This window comes from Canis lupus, chromosome 25 (genome assembly GCF_011100685.1).
Source record: "Canis lupus familiaris isolate Mischka breed German Shepherd chromosome 25, alternate assembly UU_Cfam_GSD_1.0, whole genome shotgun sequence".
Lineage (NCBI taxonomy): Eukaryota > Metazoa > Chordata > Mammalia > Carnivora > Canidae > Canis > Canis lupus.
The window spans coordinates 42,036,234-42,058,659 of NC_049246.1; the positions used below are offsets into that span (position 1 = coordinate 42,036,234).

At 43.7% G+C, this 22,426-nt stretch overlaps 1 protein-coding gene across 1 annotated transcript in view; it reads right to left on the reverse strand.

The window, feature by feature from the left end:
* DNER (delta/notch like EGF repeat containing) overlaps positions 1–22,426 on the reverse strand; it is a 313,381-nt gene that overhangs the window by 128,153 nt on the left and 162,802 nt on the right. The window contains exon 5 of the mRNA XM_038574064.1: positions 14,747–14,892. Within this exon, the coding sequence (XP_038429992.1) occupies positions 14,747–14,892 (146 nt within the window). The remainder of the gene's footprint in view (positions 1–14,746; positions 14,893–22,426) is intronic.

The following is a 22,426-nucleotide window of genomic DNA, read 5'->3' on the forward strand; positions in this document are numbered from 1 at the left end:
TACAAATTTAAACTGAGACTGGATAATGACAAGGAAAAAGGACACAGATAGGGCAGCCCGGGTGGCTCAGTGGTTTAGCACCACCTTCAGCCTACGGCGTGATCCTGGAGACCCAAGATCAAGTCCCACATCAGGCTCCCTGCATGGAGCCTGCTTCTCCTTCTGCCTGCCTGTGTCTCTGACTCTCTCTCTCTCTCTCTCTCTCTCTCTTTCTGTCTCACATGAATAAATATAAATAAAATCTTTAAAAAAAAAAAAAAAAGGACACAGATAAAATGTGGTGAAGAAAGCATGTAAAGAAATGAAAAAAAAAGCCAGCAGGAAAGAAAAGCCAGAATCACTATAGTGAAGTTAGGAAAGCAGTTATTGAACTACAATGAAAAAATAGTAACTATAAATATAAGTATAAATAAAAAATAATAATTAAGTTTTTCTATAGATGTAGAGCTAAACACACATGTATAACTATTTATGGAATGTATACATGGTACCATGTAAGCTGCTACCAGCATTTCCTGTGTTCACCTGCTTCATTTTCCCACCATTTCCTGCCAAAATGTTGTGAGTACAAAAACAAGATGTAAAAATGACAGTTATGGTGTCCTACATAACAAATGACCTTTATATTCTGGAAAACTAACATTCCACGTTCTCCAGCGCCTCCATGCACTCCTAGAAGTCTGTCACCCCAGCATCCTCTGCGCCCTTCCCTCCACACCCAAGCCCAACATGAGATTCCCCTGCATATATCATATAGTCACCCCTATTTAGGGTTAAGACATGGCTTGAATTTTCTGCCCAGAATCATGCATAAGCTAAGCACAGTCATCTAGAGGAGGGTCCTTGCCTTCATGGTGATGCTTCTGGGGGCCTGTGATAACTCCCTTCCATGTGTCCATTACTGAGCAGCTGCTGGATTCTAGGGAGAGCTTTCTCCATCCCTTCTGAAGCCAGCTCCTCTGCCCCTTATCGACTTGGAAATATCCTGTTTGACCAGAATTAGTAAACTAGAAATTCTCCTCCAGCATGAACGTGGGAAGGACTAATGCCTGTGGCTCAATTAAATGTTGGCCTTAGCCTCCAATGCCCATGACATGAAAGGAAGGTGAGTACCGAGTGAGTTCACTGTTGCTGATGAGTAACAGACCTGCAGGTCTGGGCCAGTGTTCTCGGGGTCATTCTTGGAGGACAAAGAAAAGGCCATCTGCAGGAAGAAGCCCACATGATGGCCCATGACAGGTGCTGGGGTGATGCCCATCCTGCTCCTTCATCATGCAGGAGGTAGCTTCCTGGCCTGTTGTCAATCAAGGCAGTGTCAGGGGACCATCGCCTCTAAACCTCTTCACCTTAGGTTCCCTAGAAATAAGCCAGGCTGACAAAGGATGACCTGGGATTGAGCAGGAAGCCCAGGCCTGCTTCTGCCTTGACCACAGTTACCATATGACCCAGAGACTCCGTTCCTCAGGTATTCACTCCAAAGAACCGAAAACGGCGACTCAAACAAATACTTGTGCACACGTGTTCTTAGCCACACTCTCACAATAGCCGAAATCTGAAAACAAACCCAACATCTATCAAGAGCCAACAGGTAAACAAATGGTGGCATGGCCATCCAATGGAATATTAGTCAACCAGGAAAGGAAGTATTGGCACCGAGAAAGACACGGATGAACTGGACTCATCGCTGAGTGGAAGAAGCCCGTCCTCAAAGGTCACAGGTTGTATGATTGTGTTTATAAGAAATATCAAGGGTAGGTAAATCCCTACAGGTAGAATGCAGGCCTGTTGTCACCAGGGGCTGGAGGCAGGGACGGGAAGTGATGGCTGCATGGGCACACATTCCCTTTTGGAGAGACAAACTGTCCTGAAACTAGATAAAGGTCTATCAGCTGAGAAAGAGTCAGAGCTACACTCAAACAAGCATGTAATTGGGTTCTCAGAATTGCAATTTGGGGAGCGCAGATCCTGGTCACAATCCAAATTGTGTGTGCGTGCACACACACATGCACGCACACACAGAGGCAACAAAAGTCAAGGGTTTTTAAAGACAAAAGGGAATGCCCATATATGTTGTTTACAAAGAATTTCCATGGGCGGTGCCAGAAAACTCATCTAAACGAAGAAGTGTAAGTGGCCTCTAAGGTGATCGCTAAGCAAAATCTCTTACTGTAGCAGGGTGCAGGTGCTAAGGCTGAGTCCCGGGAATATGTGCGGTATAGACCAGTTCAAAAGTTCCTGTTTCCACCGGTGAGGACGTGCAGCAGACCCACCTCCTTAATGGTCTCCCAGTTCCATTTCAAAACCCCTGGATATTCGTTGCCCCATTTCAGTCCACCTTTCACAGGTGCTGCTGTACCTCATTGTAAGTGAACTAAATGCTCGAGTCATTCACCTGACAATGGTTAATTCTGTATCATATGAATTTCATCTCAATAAAAAAAAAAAAAAAAGAATCGTTTGACAAATGCTATCACCCCCTGTGCCTGACATCAGAGAAGGAAGCTTTCCGCCCTTTTTCTGAAGCCCTCTTGTACCTGCCCTGATTCTAACCCCCCTTGGATCTTCATCCGTTAATTAGCTCCCCCACCTACCCCCTGCCTCATCTGCCAGCCTCCTTGTCCTGCCTCCATGCAATCCATCCTTAGTTCTAGATGCAAAAACTCTTCCTTTGATTCAATGTCCCACTTGGAGCGCAGTCCTCCTCTGTCCCTCCCTTCTGTGCCAAGTTTACCAAAAAGGCAAGGCACATGGCTTAGCCACGCTCTTCCCTGCTTCCCCTGCCTCCCCACACCAGTGCTGTCCCCGTCCAGCAAGATCCTAGAGTGAATTTTTGCCATTCTCCCAGGAAAGCAGGCAGATTCCCTGAAAAGCAATCTGCTCTATTTTCTTGTTATTGTTTACTACCCAAGGAGCTTGCAACAATGGTGAACAGCAAGGCTGATTTGAACCATTTTGGATTTCTGTGATTATAACTGGCCTGCTTTCATTTTACCTTTTGAGCAGGATTTTAGGAAATGCTCGGTTTTTGATTTGGCTCTTTTGTGGAGGCTGGTAGGGAAGGAGAACTGGACAAAGAGGCAAGGGAAGGGCCTCTGCTTGGGGACCCCAGCGGGCAGTGGGCTACTGATCTCAGGGTGGGCGTGGGTGTGGGTGGAAAGGGTCTGAGACCCTGGGGGTGAGGGTCAAGGGACAGATAAAAATGAGGGTTGGTCAAACTGGCCTTCAGCAAAGTGACCCTGAAGCTGTTACAAAGAAGCCATTCAGAGAATCACCCCAGGGGAAAGAGAAAAGTCAGAAAGTGGTTTTCAAGGTCCCAGACAGAAAAACTTGACCTTTCACAGCTAACCTGAAGGTGGTCAGAAAAATAGGTTAAAGGGGCAGAAAGTAAAGAGAGTCCAGAGAAAAAGGTTCAAGGCCAGGCCTGGACCAGGACAGGGCTTCCCGGACCTCTGAGGGGAAGGGCCTGAGACCCTTTCAGGGGATCTCCGAGGCCAAAGCTATCTTATAATAATATTAAAATGTGATGTGTCTTTTTCACTCTGCTAAAAATGGTGCTAAAGATGCAAAACAAAGGTGAGAAAAACTGTTCGTGCCTTCACACAAATCAAAGCAGAGACTTTGTGGTAGCAATCAAACCTCTTCGCTGTCATCAAGCATTTGCAGGGGGGAGAAATGCCAGTTTCACTTAGAATGTCCTTGATGAAGATGTAAAAAAATTAACATTTTATGAAATCTCAACCCTCGAGTGCACATCTTTTTGACGTTCTCCGTAACAAAACAGGAGGTACATATAAAGCGCTCCCGCTGGACACCCAAGGTCAGGGGCTGGCTTCAAGGAAACATACCACCACCTTGTGTGAGTCGTGAACTAGCCCACTTTTCACAGAACATCTTTTCTTCCTCGAAACAATGAATGACAAACTAGAGTTATTCAGACTTGGCTCTTCAGCAGATATTCTCTCTTAAAATGAATGAAGTGACCCTGTCATGTCAAGGAAAACAAGTAATAGTTTTTGTTATCCTGGATAAATTTGAACTTTTCAGGGAAAAATCAGAATTTTGGAAAACTTCTATCTTCCGTTATGAACTTGACCGATTCCCAATACTTCAAGACTTTCCTGATGAGATTGGTGGTAAAATTAACCATGAAGGCAGTTTTGTTTTTGTTTTTTTTGTTGTTGTTGTTATTGTATAATGAAACGTGTCAACATTTGGGAGCTCTGTATAACTCCAGGATTTTCCAAATGACCAATGTGTGAAGTTATAAAAACCATTCCCGGGTAGAAGACCCAAAATGTAAGACACATCAATGAATGACGAACAGCACAAGAGTTCATTGATGTGGTTTTAGATTCCCGCATTCAATTAACCTTTAAGAATTTGCCACTTGTCAAATTTTGAAGTATTTACAAGAAAAAATATCCAAAATTATCTGAAGTGGCTATTAAAACACTTCTCTCTTTTTTCCAACTAAGTCTCTGTTGAGGCTAAATTTACTTAATACACTTCAATCAAAACAACGCACTGCAATAGATCGCATGGAAAAGTAAATGTAAAACTCCAGCCATCCTCTTTTAAGCTAGATATTAAAGAGACTTGTTAAAATGAAAACAGTGCTTCTCCTTGTCACCACTAAATTCTTTTTGCTTTGAAAAATATAGTCAAAAAGAAAAAAAAGAAAAAAAGAAAAATATAGACATTTTTGGGGGCACCTGGATGGCTCAGTTGGTTAAGAGTCTGCCTTTGGCTCAGGCCATGATCCCAGGGTCCTGGATCTGGGATCGAGCCCCCCCCCTCCGTTGGGTTCCCTGCTTAGCAAGGAGCCTGCTTTTCTCCCTCTCCTTCGGCCCCTCCCTCCCTTCATGCTCTCTCTGTCTCTCTCTCACAAATAAATAAATAATTTCTTTAAAAAAAAAAAGAAAAATATAGTTACTTTTTATTTAAAAGGTGTTAATTTATGTTACCATGCAATGATGGGTTTGTTAATTAAATGAAATAATATTTTTAAATTCCTCAGTTTTGACTTAATGTGATAAATACCAATAGGTATAACGCAATAAGCAAAAGCTCTCTGGGGTCCTCAGTATTTTTGAAGACTCTAACGGAATCTTAAGACCGAAAAGTCAAAAACCACTGGGTTAGGTGAAGCCGCACTGTTTTGTAAATAAAAACACAAACTGCATCTGGTGGACAAATCCACCAACGAGTCTGCAACTCAGCTGGCAGAAAATGGAGCCAAGCTCTGAAGAAGGCCAGCAAGGAGCTATTTTTTGGACAAAAGGACCAGGAAATCTCCACTAACACCATGAAGAACCCCCCCTGAACTCTGTCTGCCATGAAGACATTAGTCCCAGGCCCAGAGCCTGCTGGCATGTCCTTTCAGTCTGGGGAAGTTGTACCCTACTATCCCCTAACACAGGACTTTCCTTCTGAATCCACCTAATACTCCACAACTCAGAAGGATTAGCTGCAAAGCCAGAATTGATTCTGAAAACCTTTAGAGGATGTCACAGAGGAATGGGGCAAATTTCATAATCAAACTAACCCTCTAATCTCAGACTTCAGGAGAGGATGAGTCCAATTATACTAAAGCTCTACTTGGAGCAGGTGCCCAGAACAGAAAATCATGGAGAGGAAACAAAGAGGGTGGCTTCCTCCCACCCACCCCCCAAATCTAAAAGGAGTAGCGACCTGCCTCAAATGCGCACTGGCTAGATATTTAATTAGAGGCTCAGGAGGTTGAGGTGGTTGGTGTTTCAGGGAAGATTTGAGCATCATGGAAGGGTCAAGTCAGTGATTTCCAAAGACAATTTTCTGACTTTCGACACCAGGGAAAGCAGGGACCCTCGCACTGCCCTTCAACCTTGTTTTGTTAGTCAAGCCCTGTGCCTGACATATAGAGGTGCTCATGACGAGGGAGGAAACAAAGAATGTGAAAAAATAAATGAATATCCAAGATAATATTGGGATACATTCCTTTTGCTGTGAGCAAGCACAGCGGACGGTTTCAGATCGCTGAAGAGGGGTGGCAATGTGCCGCCCCAGAGGATGCCCTAAGCAGGCACAGCCAGGGAGCAGCCTCATTCCTGGAGGTTCAGGCTCAGCTCGCTGACTTATGGTCTGTAAAGTAGGACAAGAAGATAAGTGTCTTAGGGAGAGAAACACATGCACACCAAGCTCCAGAGTGATGATTTTCTTCTCTTGGGCATAAAAACTGAGTCAGGCTTATTTTTGCGTTTTAAAAGTGGTCAATTAAAAATCTAAGAGTGCTAGTTCTCTGTCTCTGATATAGAGTTATGAAATGAGTATCTCTCCTCTTGGTAAAGACCATGAGTTAGAGCCAATGGAGTGCACAACTTGGGGCCTGAAAAAAAAAAAAAAAAAGCCTATTCCTGGAACATCATACAATCGGAAACTTATGATTCTTGTGGATCTAATGTACAGCATGATGACTATAGTTAATACAGTATCGAATATTTAAAAGTTGCTAAGAAAGTAGATATTAGGGGCACCTGGGTGGCTCAGTGGTTGAGTGTCTGCCTTCAGCTCAGGTCATGATCCCAAGGTCCTGGGATGGAGCCCTATGTCAGGCTCCCTGCTCAGTGGGGAGTCTGCTTCTCTCTCTGCCCCTCCTGTGTGTGTGTGTATGTGTGTGTGTTGGTGTGCATGTGCACTCTCTCCCTCTCTCTCTCAAATAAATAAATATAATTTTTTTATTTTTTATAATATTTTTAAAAATCACCTTCCATTCTCTATCCTTTGACCCTGAAAATGTCACCAGTGATATAATCCTCACCCTGATATATTTGGGATGCCAACAACAAGGCATCTACAAGTATCTGCTAGCAGGAGGAGATACATTTCAACCTTCTGGAAAATGCTGATGCCAAACAGAAACATGATGAAACATCTATCCTTTAGGATGTAAATTTACAATTATTTCTTTAAATAATTTAACATGAAACTCAAATACCTTGTCCTGTTTTTCGCGTAGGCAATGACAGGATCATCCTCTGTTTTATTTTTTATTTTTATTTTTTTCATCCTCTGTTTTGTAACATGAAAGGCAGCACTGGCTTTTTAATTACATTAGTACCAAGAATTATAATTCAGACCCAAGTCAGTGAAATTCTAGACAGGCTTATCCTTTACTACTGAAAACTCGCCAACTGGGATGCACTCACATTTATGATCTCTGTGCTTAATATGTTTCTAATAATTATTATTCTATTTTTTATTATCCATAAAAGTTCTTTCTCTCTCAGAGGTCCACAAAGCAGTTTCTGCAAGGAAAGTCTGCAAGAGAGATCACCCATCCCTTATTAGCAAAAAAACACATCTCAGGCACCTTCATTTTGGCATTAAGCCCAAAGCATCTATTCTCTGGCTCAGAAATTATTAATGAGCTCTGTCAATAAGCTATTTATCCAGTCAAGAAAAAGCACCCCCTCCTTCGGAGGACAATTTCTTAGGATCAATTTTTCTTTTCTCTGTAATGCCACTGCTTCATTAAGTAGTTTCCCAAGCCCTGTTCCACTCTGACCCTCTCTTTCTGTTTTGTTCCCTACATATAGAAGAAACCCCCTCACAGCTCTGGCTGACTATGGGGACGTAACCCTGCTGCACACTGAACAGAACTAGTCGAAAACAGCTCCATATCTTGCTTGCCAGCTGCTATTTTGATGCTGAGACGGATACAGCGAATGCCCTTCCTCTGATTCTTGGATGGGCCTCCTTACGTACCCTCCCCCCTTCCCATGACTTTCTCAAAATCCTCCCAGGTCACAGTCCTTTTGCAAAGCCTCATTAGGGCCTTTATGCTTACACTAATGACGGTGGAAAAATTAGCTGTGGGAGAAGTGATTAATAAAAGACTATGACATCTACTCCTGCCCTCTGGCATGGTGCTACTTCCTAACCTAAAGAGGAATGCACTGACACTTTCCAACCAACAGGATGGGATCAAAGCTTCCATTGGTTCAAGTTATTCTGACCTATTTCTTTTTTGAAAGGAGAGGGGGGAAAAAAAGCAACATTGCTTAAAATTGTTCTTAAGGGGTTACTACAACATTCTGGGTCACGCCGTGGGTGAGATGGCTTTAGATCAGAGAATATTTTCTGACTCATTAGTTTATAAAACCAAATTCACCATGTCCTTCCCATGCTCCCGTACACCAAACCTACAATTCAAATGACAATATCTAACTCAAAACTCAATTTGATTTTCCATGATATTTTTGTTCTTTTATTTAATTTGTTCTTTTGGTTCGTCAGCAGTTTTTGAGCACTTCCCATGCAGAAAGCACCCCGCTAGGTTGTTACAATAGACATAGAAAGAACCAAACAGGTTCTAACGTCAAGGAACTCAACCATCTGAGACTCTACTGGGAAGCTCCCTATGATCCCACCTGTGAGTTGGGTGTTTCTCAGAGCCTCCAAACGGCACCTGCAGGTCCCTCCCATGGCACACATCACCCTGTGCTCTAATCCACGATTCATCCAGCACCCCCACCCGGAAACATTCTACCTCCTCCTCAGAGGCCACCTCTTAACTGACCGAATGTGTACTCCCCAGCACCGAGCAAGGGACCAGACACATGACACATAATAACTGTGCAATGAAGTGCCTGCAAATAATAATAATATAATGATGAAATATAAGCAAAAACCAAAGCCAAGTGTCTCATTAGAAAAATAAAATAGGGGGGATCCCTGGGTGGCTCAGTGGTTTAGCGCCTGCCTTTGGCCCAGGGCACCATCCTGGAGTAACCTGGATTGAGTCCCACGTTGGGCTCCTTGCATGGAGCCTGCTTCTCCCTCCTCCTGTGTCTCTGCCTCTCTCTCTATGTCTATCATGAATAAATAAATAAATAAATAAATAAATAAATAAATAAATAAATCTTTAAAAAAAAAAAGAAAAAGAAAATAGGGGCAGCTGGGTGGCTCAGTAGTTGAGCGTCTGCCTTAGGTTCAGGGCGTGATCCTGGGGTCCTGGGATCGAGTCCCTCATTGGGCTCCCCATAGGGAGGCTTCTTCTCCCTCTGCCTGTGTCTGTGCCTCTCTCTCCGTGTCTCCCATTGATAAATTTAAAAAAAAAAAAAAAGAAAAGAAAAATAAAATATTACTGGGCTTGAGAGCGGGAGCTTGCATGGAGGGATGGGGCAGAGATGGCTTTCAGAAGGAAGAAGGTTTGTGGCTGCGCCTGAAATATAGTTAGGACGGTGGGAAGGCAGAGGGCTGGAGTAGGGTAGGGCAGCAGGAAGGCATTCCAGATGGAGGGAACAGCAGGAACAAAACCACAGGGATCTGAAGGAGGAAGCAAGGGGACGCATGGATGGTGAGGGGAGCCAAGGTTCAAGCTGGAAAGGATGTTCAGGCACCCAGCTCAGGGCAGGCTTATCACTTTGTCCTGGGAATGAGATCTGAAACAAGCAAACCTCAGAAATGGGAGCTTCCTGTGCACCCTAATAAAGAGGGACGTCCTTGGAAACAGGAAAAAAAATAAGGAGGCTGTTGATATAAGGCAGGCAAGACTCCTGAAAGCACAGGGTCTCCTACCCAGGGCACTAGAACAAGGCCAGCAGATGTTATCAAGCCCAGGGACAAAGCAACCAGTTAAAGTCAATAATTTACTTCCAATAAACTAACCCTAAATGGAAGAACTCGGCTGTGAAAAGACCAGAACTTCCTGGAGCTTGAGTCTTCCACTTCCAAGAGTAGGGAGGGAGTTAACAGAAAGTCGGGAACTTTCAGGAGCCCAACATGCTAGGGTTTTTCTCATGTGCAGGCCCACATCTGGAGAGAATTAAGATCAGACTTCAGGAGGGATTAGGAATTGCTCCCAGACATAATGCCAGCTCACTCCTCTCTCAAAACAAAGCCGAGCAGGATCCAATCCACACAGGATGATAGATTCCCAGGGCAAGAGCTAGAGAATGCTAAGGAACTTTCTAAGCCTGGCAGCCTTACCCCCACTTACTTATCAATATAGACCAGGTCAACACATGGGAAAGCTCTGAGCTAACTACTGAACCATTATATCACCTATCAGCATTTCTCCTTTTTATGAACTCCACATGACCTTACAATTCTTGACAATGAAATCCTTGAATAAGAAGATGCAGTACATTTGCTTTAGGGAATCAGAAAAAGTAGGGAGATGGTAAGCTCTGCTCCTGAGACACCCCCTCCCTACTTTCCAGAATGATGTTGCACAATCTACTCTTGCCGAATCACCTGGCTGCCCAATAAAAGGCACCGTAATCTGAGTGAGGGGCCTGGAATATGACTTTTTGTCAGGGCCTCAGGCAAATCTTAGCCAAACTAAAATTTTACAACTGTTCCTTTAGCTTCGTGAGCAAGGAACACAACTGGGCAGAAAGGGGACAACAGCGAATCTGAGAAAAAAAAAATAGAATCTTGTGATGACTAATTTTATGTGTCAACTTGGCTGAGCCATGGTGCCTAGATATTTGGTCAAACAATATTCTGGATGTTTCTGTGAGGGTGTTTTTTGGGGTGAGATTTTTTTACTTAAATCAGTGGACTTTAAGGAAAGCAGTTTACTCCCATAATGAGGGTGGGCCTCGTCCAATCAGTTGAATGACTGAATAGACAAGAGGCTGACCTCTCCTGAGCAAGAGAGAACCCTGCAGCAGACAGCCTGCAGACTTCATCCCCGACATCAGCTCTTCCTGGTTCACTAGCAGACCCCTTTGTACTACAGCTGCAGCTCTTTCCTGAATCTCTAGCTCATTGGCCTCCTGATCAGATTTTGGATTCACCAAGACTCCATAATGAGTGGAGCTACAATGAGCCAATTCCTTAAAATAAATCTCCTTAATTCATTTATGCAGGATAGGATAGGAAGGATATTCTATCTATCTATCTATCTATCTATCTATCTATCTATCTATCCTCTGTTGGTTCTGTTTCTCTGGAGAATCCTAACACACAACTCTTGCTTTTGCCAGACAGGGTCCATAGAACCTAAGTGGATCTGAGAAGGCTTAAGGCCTACACCAGCAAAGAGCCCTGAGGCTTACCTTTAAGAAAATTAGGGATTGATCAAATGGGCAGCAGCCAAACTTGGTGACTAAGTTCAGAGAGAAGTGGTAACCACAGTCAATCTTTTGTTGTCATTGTTTTTGGTAAGGAGAAGAAAAGATCAGAATCAACTCTTGTCACAAAAGCACTTTTCAAAAACAGAGAGCTCCTTACCGTGTTATAGGAAACATATAAAAAGACTTTCCCGGGGGTGCCTGGACGGTGTAGTCAGTTAAGTGTCCAACTCTTGATTTTGGCTCAGGTCAAGGTCTCAGGGTTGTGGGATTAAGCCCCACATCAGACTCCATGCTCAGTGGGGAGTCTGCTTCTCACCCTCTCCCTCTGCCCCTCCCTCCACTTGCACATGCCCTCTCTTATTCTCTCTCTAAAATAAAGAAATCATTAAAAAAAAAAAGAAAATAGATTTTCTGAGGATGGTGTAGGAGCTTTATTGTGGACCACCCATCAGCCTGGAATTGTGAAAGAGCCTCTAGCCAACGCACATCTGATAGAAGAGCTCCATTACCAAATGGAGTAGTATGGGAATAAAAGAATTGCTCTTATTCTGATGGATGATGTAATAAAAAGATATAGAAGTGACTAGAAACAATCACATTAAACCACCAAGTAGAGCTCTTTTTGTTCTGTACTATGGAGTGGATTCTTGCATTGGGTGGAGGGCTGGACTATATAATCTCTAATTTTTTAAAAAAGATTTTATTTATTTATTCATGAGAGACACAGAGAGGCAGAGACACAGGGAGAGGGAGAAGCAGACTCCCAGTGGGGAGCCCAATGTGGGACTCAATCCCGGAACCCAGGATCAGGACCTGAGCCAAAGGCAGACGCTCTACCACTGAGCCACCCAGGTGTCCCTATAACTCCTAATTTTAAGAAACAGCACAAAGAAGGAAACCTGAAAGCAACGGTCTTTCAGGGCAGTAAACTACATTCAAGTCACCATGACAGCCATGACAACAAAATGCCCCAGGAAGCCAAACAGACTTTAAAAAAGATGAGCCAACCTTCCATTCCTATTCCTGCCACAGGTAGTGCAACTCCTGCCATGTTTTTGTGAATGGGAAGACTGGCTTCCAGATGGTTGTGTCCAAGATAACAATGTGTCAGGTCTACAAATGGACATGTCGGTAATTCCAGACTAGTCATTAGCTTAGCATCACCAGGGGTAATTATAGAGGCTCAGGTTAGATGACTGGCCACAATTTCCTTCAATTCACTGAAGGTAAATGCAGGCTTTGACAGAAGCAACACCAGAGGCTTTGCACACCTGGTGTGGACTGGAGGGGGTTGCAGCGAGGGGAGGCGGGGCACTTGGAGCTCTTCAAAAGAGCTCGTACCCATAATGAAGCTGTACCTCTGCTGAAATGACCTGCTAAAATTAGAATGGATTTTCAAGAATGCTTTTGGGTCATTTTTGCAGGAAAAACAAAGCACTTTGGCAAGGTTTGCCAAGTTACCTGCCAGGTGCTAAATGCTTCAACTGCGTGTCCAATGAGTCAATTCTACACCACCAGGCACCTCTTAGCAAGAGTTGCCATGCAGAGGACACCCATGCAGAGGAGGGTTGCAAGCCAGCAACATGCATGTTTTAAGAAGATATGGGAGGGTGCCTGGGCAGCTCAGCAGGGTAAGCATCTGACTCTTGATTTCAGCTCGGGTCATGATCTCAGGGCTGTGGGATCGAGCCCCATGTTGGGCTTTGCGCTGAACGTGGAGCCTGCTTATGATTCCCTCCCTCCCTCTCCCTCTGCTCCTCACCAGCATGCATGCATGCATTCTCTCTCTCTCCCTCTTTCTCTCTGTCTCAAAAAAACAAACAAACCTAAAACAAAAACAAAAACCCAAAAACCAAACCATGGTGACTGCTTTATGGTTAAAATGTTTCCCGGATAGGCCATCCGTGGTAAGAGAAAGCTCACAAGGAACCCTAACCACTGTGTCAGTCCCAAATTCCAAGAACAGCCCTCCCTTCCCCATTTAAGGCATTTCTCTTCCACCACTCTTGTCTTTTTTCAGGGCTAATCATGCCCCAGATCTGTTCACAGGGAATAGTAAGAATGAATTTGAGGAACACCAGTGTGTCTCCTCTTTGCACTTGGAAGGTGTGATGCTCTTCCAGTGGGGACAGCTGGCTTTCCTCAGTCTCTCACACTTCATCTCTTCTGGAACATCCTTATCAAATGAGCTCCCCACTGCTTCCTCATCTTTTCTCAGCTTCTCTACCCCTCCTCCTTGACTGTCACAGAAGAACACTCAATATCCTTTCCTTTTTTCTCTCATAAAATAAATTGCTAAATGAAGCTTCCCCTCAGGAAGGATAGAAAACGGTCCAAGTTGGCCAAGATGGAAGAAAATGGGATTCACAGGGCAGGCTTGGCTTCGTGAAAGAAATCCCAGGCTTTGCCTCCTGACTTCAGGCCAGGCACCATCCCCTGCCCCAGGGATTTCATTTTGGCTTTGGTTTACACTTGTGTTCCTTTTCAAAGACCTAGCAAAATGATAGTTTCCCGACTTTCTTAGGGCATTCTTCCCTCTTCAGAGGACATCTCACAGGAAAATGGAATACTTAGGCCACCGCAAACAGTACACCTAACACATCAAAATACTGGGTTTTCCAAGATGATGCAAGCAACACTTGTAAGTGTCTTCCAACACTTCTCCATCTGTCACCCCCACTCCCTTCATTCACCAAGTTCACACCACTGGTACCGAATGTGCTGCCATTACCGCAAGGAAGCATCACCAAGGAGAGTTCATCTGTGCCACCCTTAAAACTGGTCTAAAACAAACCATGCCCTTTTGGGACTTTGGGGACCCATTTCATTCTGGACAAACTCTAGTGGACAAATGTGCAGAACAGGAGAGAGGGACATGGAGGCAAGTGGTAAGAGAAACAGATGTACCCTCATGGAACAGGCTCCATGAGGGGTGGAGTCTCCCTCTCCTGGGACGCTGGGTGGAGCCCACAGTCCACCTGCAAAAGCTGTTTTAATGGAGCCCTTGATGGTGGGAGTGGGTCTCAGTGGTCATAGTCTGGTACTGGTCTGCCTCTCAGGCTCCACTCACCCAGCAGAGCAGGAGGAGGAACTCACCCTGCCCCTGCCCAGGCCCATGTGACCTGAGCCCCTGAAGAAGAAGGGGCGCAAGGAGTTGGACCTGCTATAGCACTGATGTCGCCGGCCCGCAGAGGTCAAAAATAATGTCAGCTTTCTCGACCCTGTCTCTGCTCTGCTCCTTCTCATACTTTTCTCTTGATTCTGGAACTCTGTTCTCAATGTTAGAGAAATGCAAAGTCTAAGGATGGGATTACCCAACAACTGGGAAATAAAATGACTCTGCTTACCCATTCTGGCTGACATGGTTCTCGATTCTGCTACCAAATATGATGACTCTTCCTTCTCAAGAAATCTTACTTCCCACCAAAACAGAATCCAGCACCGCACACATTTAATGTCATTTCTTTAAAAATTATACAGAGGTTGGCTATCCACACGTTGCACATGAATGCATAATTGAAACCAGCAATTTGAAGGGAACAAGTACATTCAGCCAATACACTTGTTCTCTCTTTTTGTTCTTGACAGACAGACATAGATAGATGTAGATAGGTATTGATACAGACATATAGATGCAAACTTAGGTAAATATAGCTTTTAAGAGCTACCAGGTGTCCCCTTACCTCTGATGGCTTCGTGGTACATTTTCCTTTTCCTGAACACTCCAAGTCATTTGCATGGCTGTCTCCTGACACACAGGTGCTGACCTTCACCACCAGAGTTAAGCGCAAAGCCACAATAGATTTAGTAACAGAATCATTCACAAAACCTAAAAAAAAAGGGAGGGGAGAACAGGAAACGTAAAGTCAAACTTTACCAGCGTTCTTTCTACAAACCTGTGAGTTTATTTTACGCAGCATTCAAGTCTGATGAACAAAACAAAATGCAATGTTAGGCAAAGAAATAAAGCACGTGACTAGTGGCCATTCAGATCCATGGCCTTTTAAGAGGCATGAGAAATATCTAAGGCCCAAGGACGAGGAGACCAGGCTCTCAGTCATTGCTTTAGAGGCTGTTGTTCTGTTCCTGGCCATGTCCTCTGTGGGCCACTTGGTCTCTCAATTCCAACTCCGCATTTTGCATCTTCGAATTTACTGGTTTTGAACCCACTTCTCCTGGGGGGGGGGGGCCATCTGCCCTCACCTCCCGATTCTTCCTCCTCCAGGCTACGTTGGACAGTTACAAGCACTAAATATCCCCCGAGGCCACCCCTTGTATCAATCTGCCCAGGGGCTCTCAGTGTCCTGACAGATGGGTAAACAGGAAAGAAACATATTCAATGATGAGCTTATTGATAAAGAGCATACTTCATCACCAATCTGACTGCATGGTATCAATTAAGTTATGTGATTTAACCATCTAATAAAACAGAGCCAATCACAGTTGAGTATCGATTGAATTACCACCAATGTGTCATATTTATCACCAGATGATCTTGTAACTAGTACAACTACTTGTTCATAGGAGGTTAACAATAAATGTAGAAAAAAATACAGCCTCCAACTGGAATGAAGAAATTAATACCGTATCTTGCATCCATAATATAATTATTTCATTAAGAGAGTATCTCCTTTTTCTAACAAGAATATTAGTTTATTTATGTATAATTCCTCATTTCTAAATAAACAACCTATAATTGACATTCCCATCATCCAGGAGAGAGACTCATGCATTCCTCATAAAAAGTGCTTAAGACAAGGTGATGAAAGTGATTCTAGAAGCCATGCTTCTCTGAGCCCCATCTCTTATGTAAGGTAAGTAAAATAACTATAAAATAGGGTAACCAAAGAATTTATCCTCAAAACTAGGACTCTTTTCGAATCAAAATGGGATGCTTTTATGATTACAAGTGGACACAGGCATAAAGTGAGACTGCCTCAAATAATGGGCCAAAATGCTCACCCTACTCCTTGTGGGCTGAGGAACACCCAGAGATCAGGAATCTGCAAAGTGGCAAGTACTACGTGAATACCTGGGATATTTTTAGTAGGCAGATGATGGATCCAAAACAGCAATATAAGATTTAATTCAATCCGCAAGTTTTAAGGTTATGATAGAAGTTAAAGCAAGTCAGAACAGAAGGGAGACAGACACCCTTCAACTTCAGTTGGTAATCAGGAGACAAGACAGGTACAGCAGTTCTCACAAACAAGGGTATTTCATCCCCACAGAGACCGAGTTGCTTTCCTCCTAAGATTTCCTGCTGAAAACTTTACCAATATTCCTTGGCTTTGGGACAGAAGGAAAGCGTGGTTCATACTTCCTCTGTTATGGCTCCGCAGTCTGCAGACGCCTCCCGCCATCTCCCAGCTGCCTTCTCTCACGCCTGGCTCACCCCAACTCTGTAAACAGTTGCCTGGAATACCTCTCCTCTCCCAACACTGGAGCTCTGATCTCACCTATTTCTCAACATTCTACCCCCGTTCGAGCTCTGTTGTGTCTACTCGTGCCCAAGTACATACTCTCACGTACAGGTCCCAGGTTATTCTCTATCCTAGGTACTTTCTCATCTTCTCACCATTACTGAGTCCTCCTTAATGGCAAGGGACAAGCCTTAGAGAAGTGGTTGGGAAAAGGTCAAGAGGTGGGTACGTATACGGCCAGAGTAAGCAAAGATAATTCCCCAGGAGGACTTTCCAAAATGTCTTGTCATCTAACATGTCCACTTTTTAAGAAAAGCAATCAGGGGCAACCCCGGTGGCTCTGTGGTTTGGCGCCTGCCTTCGGTCCGGGGTGTAATCCTGAAGACCCGGGATCGAGTCCCACATCTGGCTCCCTGCATGGAGCCTGCTTCTCCCTCTGCCTGTGTCTCTGCCTCTCTCTGTGTCTTTCATAAATAAATAAATAAAATCTAATAAAATAAAATAAAATAAAATAAATTTAAAAAAGCAATCACTCAAATGCATAAATTTCAGTTTATTACAAAAAAAAAAAAAAGTTGCTTGTCAACTTATAATTAGCCATGATAGAGAAACTGAGCCTGGTGCAATGGTGGGATCCTACCAGAGTTCTTATGCTAAAGGCATTTTTACATGTAAAATAATGGAGGTAAAGTCGGATATCAGAAGTTATACCGTTGTCTTCTGTGTCTTTGCTGTGTTCTCTGGTTTCATATTAAATTATTGTAAAAACTGTATCACCTGCCTACTTAGCACTTAGATCACAAAATGCTATGTAATTATGTAGAAGAAGCCTCCCTCCAAAGGTTATTTTAAAAACTCGTATTGAACTATTAAATTAACTTAGCTAGGAGTAATTCAAATGAATGAGCAGTTTAAAATATACATGGTATAGTTTTCTAAATAATTGGCTTCCGTTCCCTCAATGAACACTTACCGACCTCAAGTCTACAAACCAGGCACTGGTTCCCAGGTCACAAAGACGGCGCACTCTTGGTTTCCACCACACCAAACTTGCAATCAAGAGCAGTGATCCTTAACTGGCTTTGAAATCAGAAGCTTCCTAATTTTGCAGGAGCTTTTTCTAAGTATACACTGTCAGGCTCCAAAACAAGTGTTTCAAAATTAATAGTCTGGGATGGGTCTCTGGCAAGCGCATTTTTGAAAAAGACTCCCCAAATAATTCGAACATTGCTTCCAGTTAAGAACCACTAGTCTGGGGCAGCCTGGGTGGCTCGGTGGTTTAGCGCCTGCCTTCACGCCCAGGTCGTGACCCCGGAGTCATGGGATCAAGTCCTGCGTTGGGCTCCCTGCACAGAGCCTGCTTCTCCCTCTGCCTGTATCTCTGCCTCTCTCTCTCCCTCTCTGTGTCTCGAATGAATAAATAAATAAAATCTTAAAAAAAAAAAAAAAGAACCACTAGTCTGGTAGAAAAAGAAAAACTAATCTAAGAAACATAAAGAATATTATCTGGAATTAGAGGCACGCATTTGAGCTATCGAAAGCACATTTTACACACCTATTTTTGAAAGTCTAGGTGACTCTGTGTTATTTAGACAATCTTTATCCTCTCTAGCTTATCATAAGTCTCAGCAGTTTTTGGAGACAACTCTGATAAACGTTTCTATATTAGCTTTATTTGCTCCATAAGACTGTGAGCATTTTGGCCCTAAAATGCTTTAGTAAACTATTAAAGAAATCAATCTTTGCAAAGTGTGTCACATATTACTATGTAATTCCTAATTATGTCCCTTAAGCCCCCAAAGTAAGTCAAAAGGATGTGCATGCTGTTTTCAGCAATATACTGCTCACACGATGAGAACGGTGCCTGGCGGCTCCTTCCAGGTAAGAGTGTAATTTCAGTAAGTTGTTGGCACCTCCCTTTGATCATGTCTCAGGGAAAATGCTTGGAGCTGCTCATAATGAAAAGTAATACTGTCCAATTTAACTTTCATCAAACTGCAGCTGGGTTAGAGCAAAGCAGCCCTCAGGAAATCCCACATGCCAAGAGCAGGAACTGCACCCTTTACAAAGAGGCAGCAGGAAGAATCGGAAATGAAACAGAACTCTTTAAAAAAAAAAAAAAAAAAAAAAGTTCTTTGGGGCTTTATAAGTGATCATTTTAAAAGTTGTTGAAAAGCCAGTGTGGTTTCTTTGACACAGCACTCAAACTGATGGACACTTTTAACACACTGATAAGAAACACGGAGCAAATGGTCCCTACTCTTTTGCTTCCTTAACAACATGAAACCAATATACATAACATAATTCTTGATACAGACCTACATCGAAAAGCTTGTCCTTATATTCAGGATTCTAAGATCCATGGGTCAAGTGATCAACTGGAGACAAAAACCAAAAAAGTAGGAATAAGAAGGACACTCTGGTTCTGTTTCTAGAGCTGCCTCAAGAGGGGGTTTTGTCAACACCTGCATCTCCTAGGGTCCTTCCAAAAACTACAGAACTGAACCCACACAGCAGGCCATGGTGCCGCTCCAGCTAATGCCTGGTTTAAATTAACAACAAGCAAGGCAACCGGGTGGCTCAGTGGTTGAGTGTCTGCGTTTGGCTTGGGTTGTGATCCCGGGTTCCTGGGATCGAGTCCCGCATTGGGCTCCCCACAAGGAGCCTGCTTCTCCTTCTGCCTGTGTCTCTGCCTCCCTCTATGTGTCCTCATGAATAAATAAATAAAATCTTTAAAAAATAAAAAATAAATTAACAACAAGCAAGGGAAAGAGCAAGATGAGATATAGAAAGGAAGGGGAAGGAGGGAGGAGATTTAGAAAGAAAGTAGGAAGAAGGGAAGGAGGGAGGAAGACCAAAGAGTAACAACAAAGCATGAGGCAGAAATTGCATGAGATCCCAGGAAAGGAGATACTAACACAGGAACGCAAAAAAAAAAAACAAAAAAAAAACAAAGGCTGTCCAGGGGCTCTCTCACATCTGATCACGTTTTCTCACCCTCTCACTCTCATGAGAAAATATATTCTTCATTCCAACCCCAACAAATGTAATGCTGGAGTTCTTTGAAAATGTTCATGAATAAACATATATTTAAATTATCATTGTGTATAGTTCAAGTCTACAATTCTGACTATGAGGCAAAAATATTGAGTCACTTTACGTGGACAAATCGTGCGCTCCAGTGAGTAAACTGGTGTGAAGGGGTGGGTGGGATGGACGGCGGCCTAGCGACAGAGGGAAGCCGAGCTCATTCGTTCAATATTCAGCAGATGCTTATCCAGCTCTATGTAGGAGGCTGCTTTTAGGGTGAGTTCCAAAGGCTGAGAAAGAGCCAGCAAAGAGAGCTGAGGTCATATGTCACATGAAGGAGGAGGTCATGTGTCAGTCACATGGATGAGGAGGTCACGTATCACATAAGAGGGTCAATGTGACACAGATGAGGACACCATGTGTCGATGGCCAAGACCTTGATGAAGGCAGAGAGGCAGGAAGGGCCAGATTAGAGGATATCTCGTGAACCTCAGTAAAATGGGAATCCATTGAAGAGCTTTAAGCAGGGGGAAAAGCATGACTTATGCTTTCTCAAAGATCACATTTTGGAGGGAGAACCAATAAGACTTCATATACATTGGATGTGGGACAGGAGGAAAGTAAAAAAAAATCATACATAGTGTAAGCAACTTTGTGGGGGTGATGCTGGGCCAGTGAATCAAGATTTCTGTTGTGAATCGAGTCAGTTTGAGATTCTGATGAGACCCCCTTTCCAAACAGAGCAGTCAAAAGCTGGTGGTTGGACATAGGACATGCATAGTTAAGGCTGAATATTTCAATGTGGGCCTCATCTCAATACGGATGGTGCTGCACTATTGGGACAGAGAAGGGCACCTAATGATCAGAGACAGAACAGGGCCCAGAACCAAGCATTACAGGCCAATATTCATGATAGAAACCTACTTGTGTATTGACATCAGACCACAACAGAATCATACTAAAATAATTAACTAAAACAAATAGCTACAAGATTTTTCATCATGAGGTTGATAAGAAATGACAGGATTTCTGCAGCATGAAGGACATCCAGAACTCCATGATGGCAGACCCTTGACAACTTCAGCATTGAAAGGGGCACCTGGGGACACCTGGGTGACTCAGTGGTTGAGCGTCTGCCTTTGGCTCAGGTCATGATCCCAGGGTCCTGGGATCGAGTCCCACATCAGGCTCCCTGCAGGGAGCCTGCTTCTCCCTCTGCCTATGTCTCTGCCTCTCTCTGTGTCTCTCAGGAATAAATAAATAAAGTATTTTTTAAAAGGGGGGTGGGGGGAACTGAGGTCTCTGACATAAAAAAATTTCAAGGATGCTACATAGTTCAGCTCAATATCCAGATGCTGGGAAAGAAAGAGAAGAGGGAGGGAGGGCAAAGATAATTGCTACACTTGGAGAGCCCCCTCTACTTGCTACATAACCGAGTGATTTCCCTAATGAGTTTTAAAACCAGAATGAAGAAAAACTTACTCCAGAGATTATCCAGAGATCTGTTAGCATCCTCAAGTAACTAGTTTCAGTGACAAAAAAAAGTTGGGTTTCCTTCCCCCTCTCTCCATCCCTCCTCCCCTCACTCTTCACAAAAACACACAAACACTCTGCCCTGCCCACAACCCCACACTGTGCTCATTAACACAGTCATAAAATGTCCTGCCATCATTACAGTCCTTTTAAAACAGGGACTCTGCCAAAGTCACCTCCCCTGGTGCCAATGAGAAGTTGAGAGCAACCGAAAGGGGGTTCCGGTCATTATCTCTGGGATGGAGTGGTCAAGCGGCAGGTGGAACATGCGGGATGGCTGGCTCCAGGCCATTAACTGTTTATTTTACCACTTGTCTTCTTAATATTAACACTAAAGAGTCTTAAACGGACTTCGTGGTTAATACCTCATTGGGATTAATGGCAAATGGGATTTGCATTTCTCACTTCAGTGGTTTGACTAAAGACCATTTTCTTTTCCGAGAAAGGAAAGCATACATGCAAAATAAAAACTCAGGGCCGTAAATACTTGAGCAGTAGGTGTTGGAAACAGACTGCCGACTTTTCCTATTAAGACTTGGCGAGTCATTTGGCACATACCTATAACCTATAAAAACTGTTCACAGTCCAGGAGGTCCCAGGGCTGGCAGCAGATAGGCATGAAAAGCTTGCAAGATTGCGGATTCCAGCTCCAGCTGGAGAAGCGGGGCTTCTGCATTCCCATAGTCAGTGGGAAGGCCAACACCCCCAATTCCCACATCTCGTTCCCCAAAAGCAGGGGGTGAAACGGTGTATCTGCACCAGCTTTTTTAAGAACGTAGGATGCAGGCGAGCACAAAGCTGGTCGGGATCCCCATAGATTTGTGACTTAGTACTTGTGAGCTAAGAAGCAAAACCTGAGAAACAAGTCATCTTTAGACAACGTCTGTCCAGACACAAAAAGAGAGCCTGATGCAGGGAGAAAATACGAACCTAGACCAAGTCCAGGCCGCATGACACTCAAGCTGACACTCAAGCAAGGCTTACTAACGTGCTTCGCTATAGGAGCAAAGCCATCCTCCTGTTTGTGTGTGTGCAGAATGCGTGTTTCCCCCCTTCGCCAGGAGTGAAGGAGGGAAACTTGAATAATATAGACTAAAAAAGCTCTCACCACCCCCATGTAGTGCCTGGCCACACTGACCATCCCAGGACCTCATTCAAGGTCTATCTTGTTTTTCTAAACAAAGCTTTCTTTAGATTTCCACGTAAAGCCTGGGTTCTGTTGCTGTCTGCTTGCCTGCTTACTTTGAAGTTGATACTTAAAACAGTACATTGCTTTTTTGGAAAATTCATTCTGACAGATCATCTTATTTTCCGCCGGTTCCTGAATAAGGTAAGGCCAAAAACACTTTCTGAATTAGGCGACACAATGGCACGTAA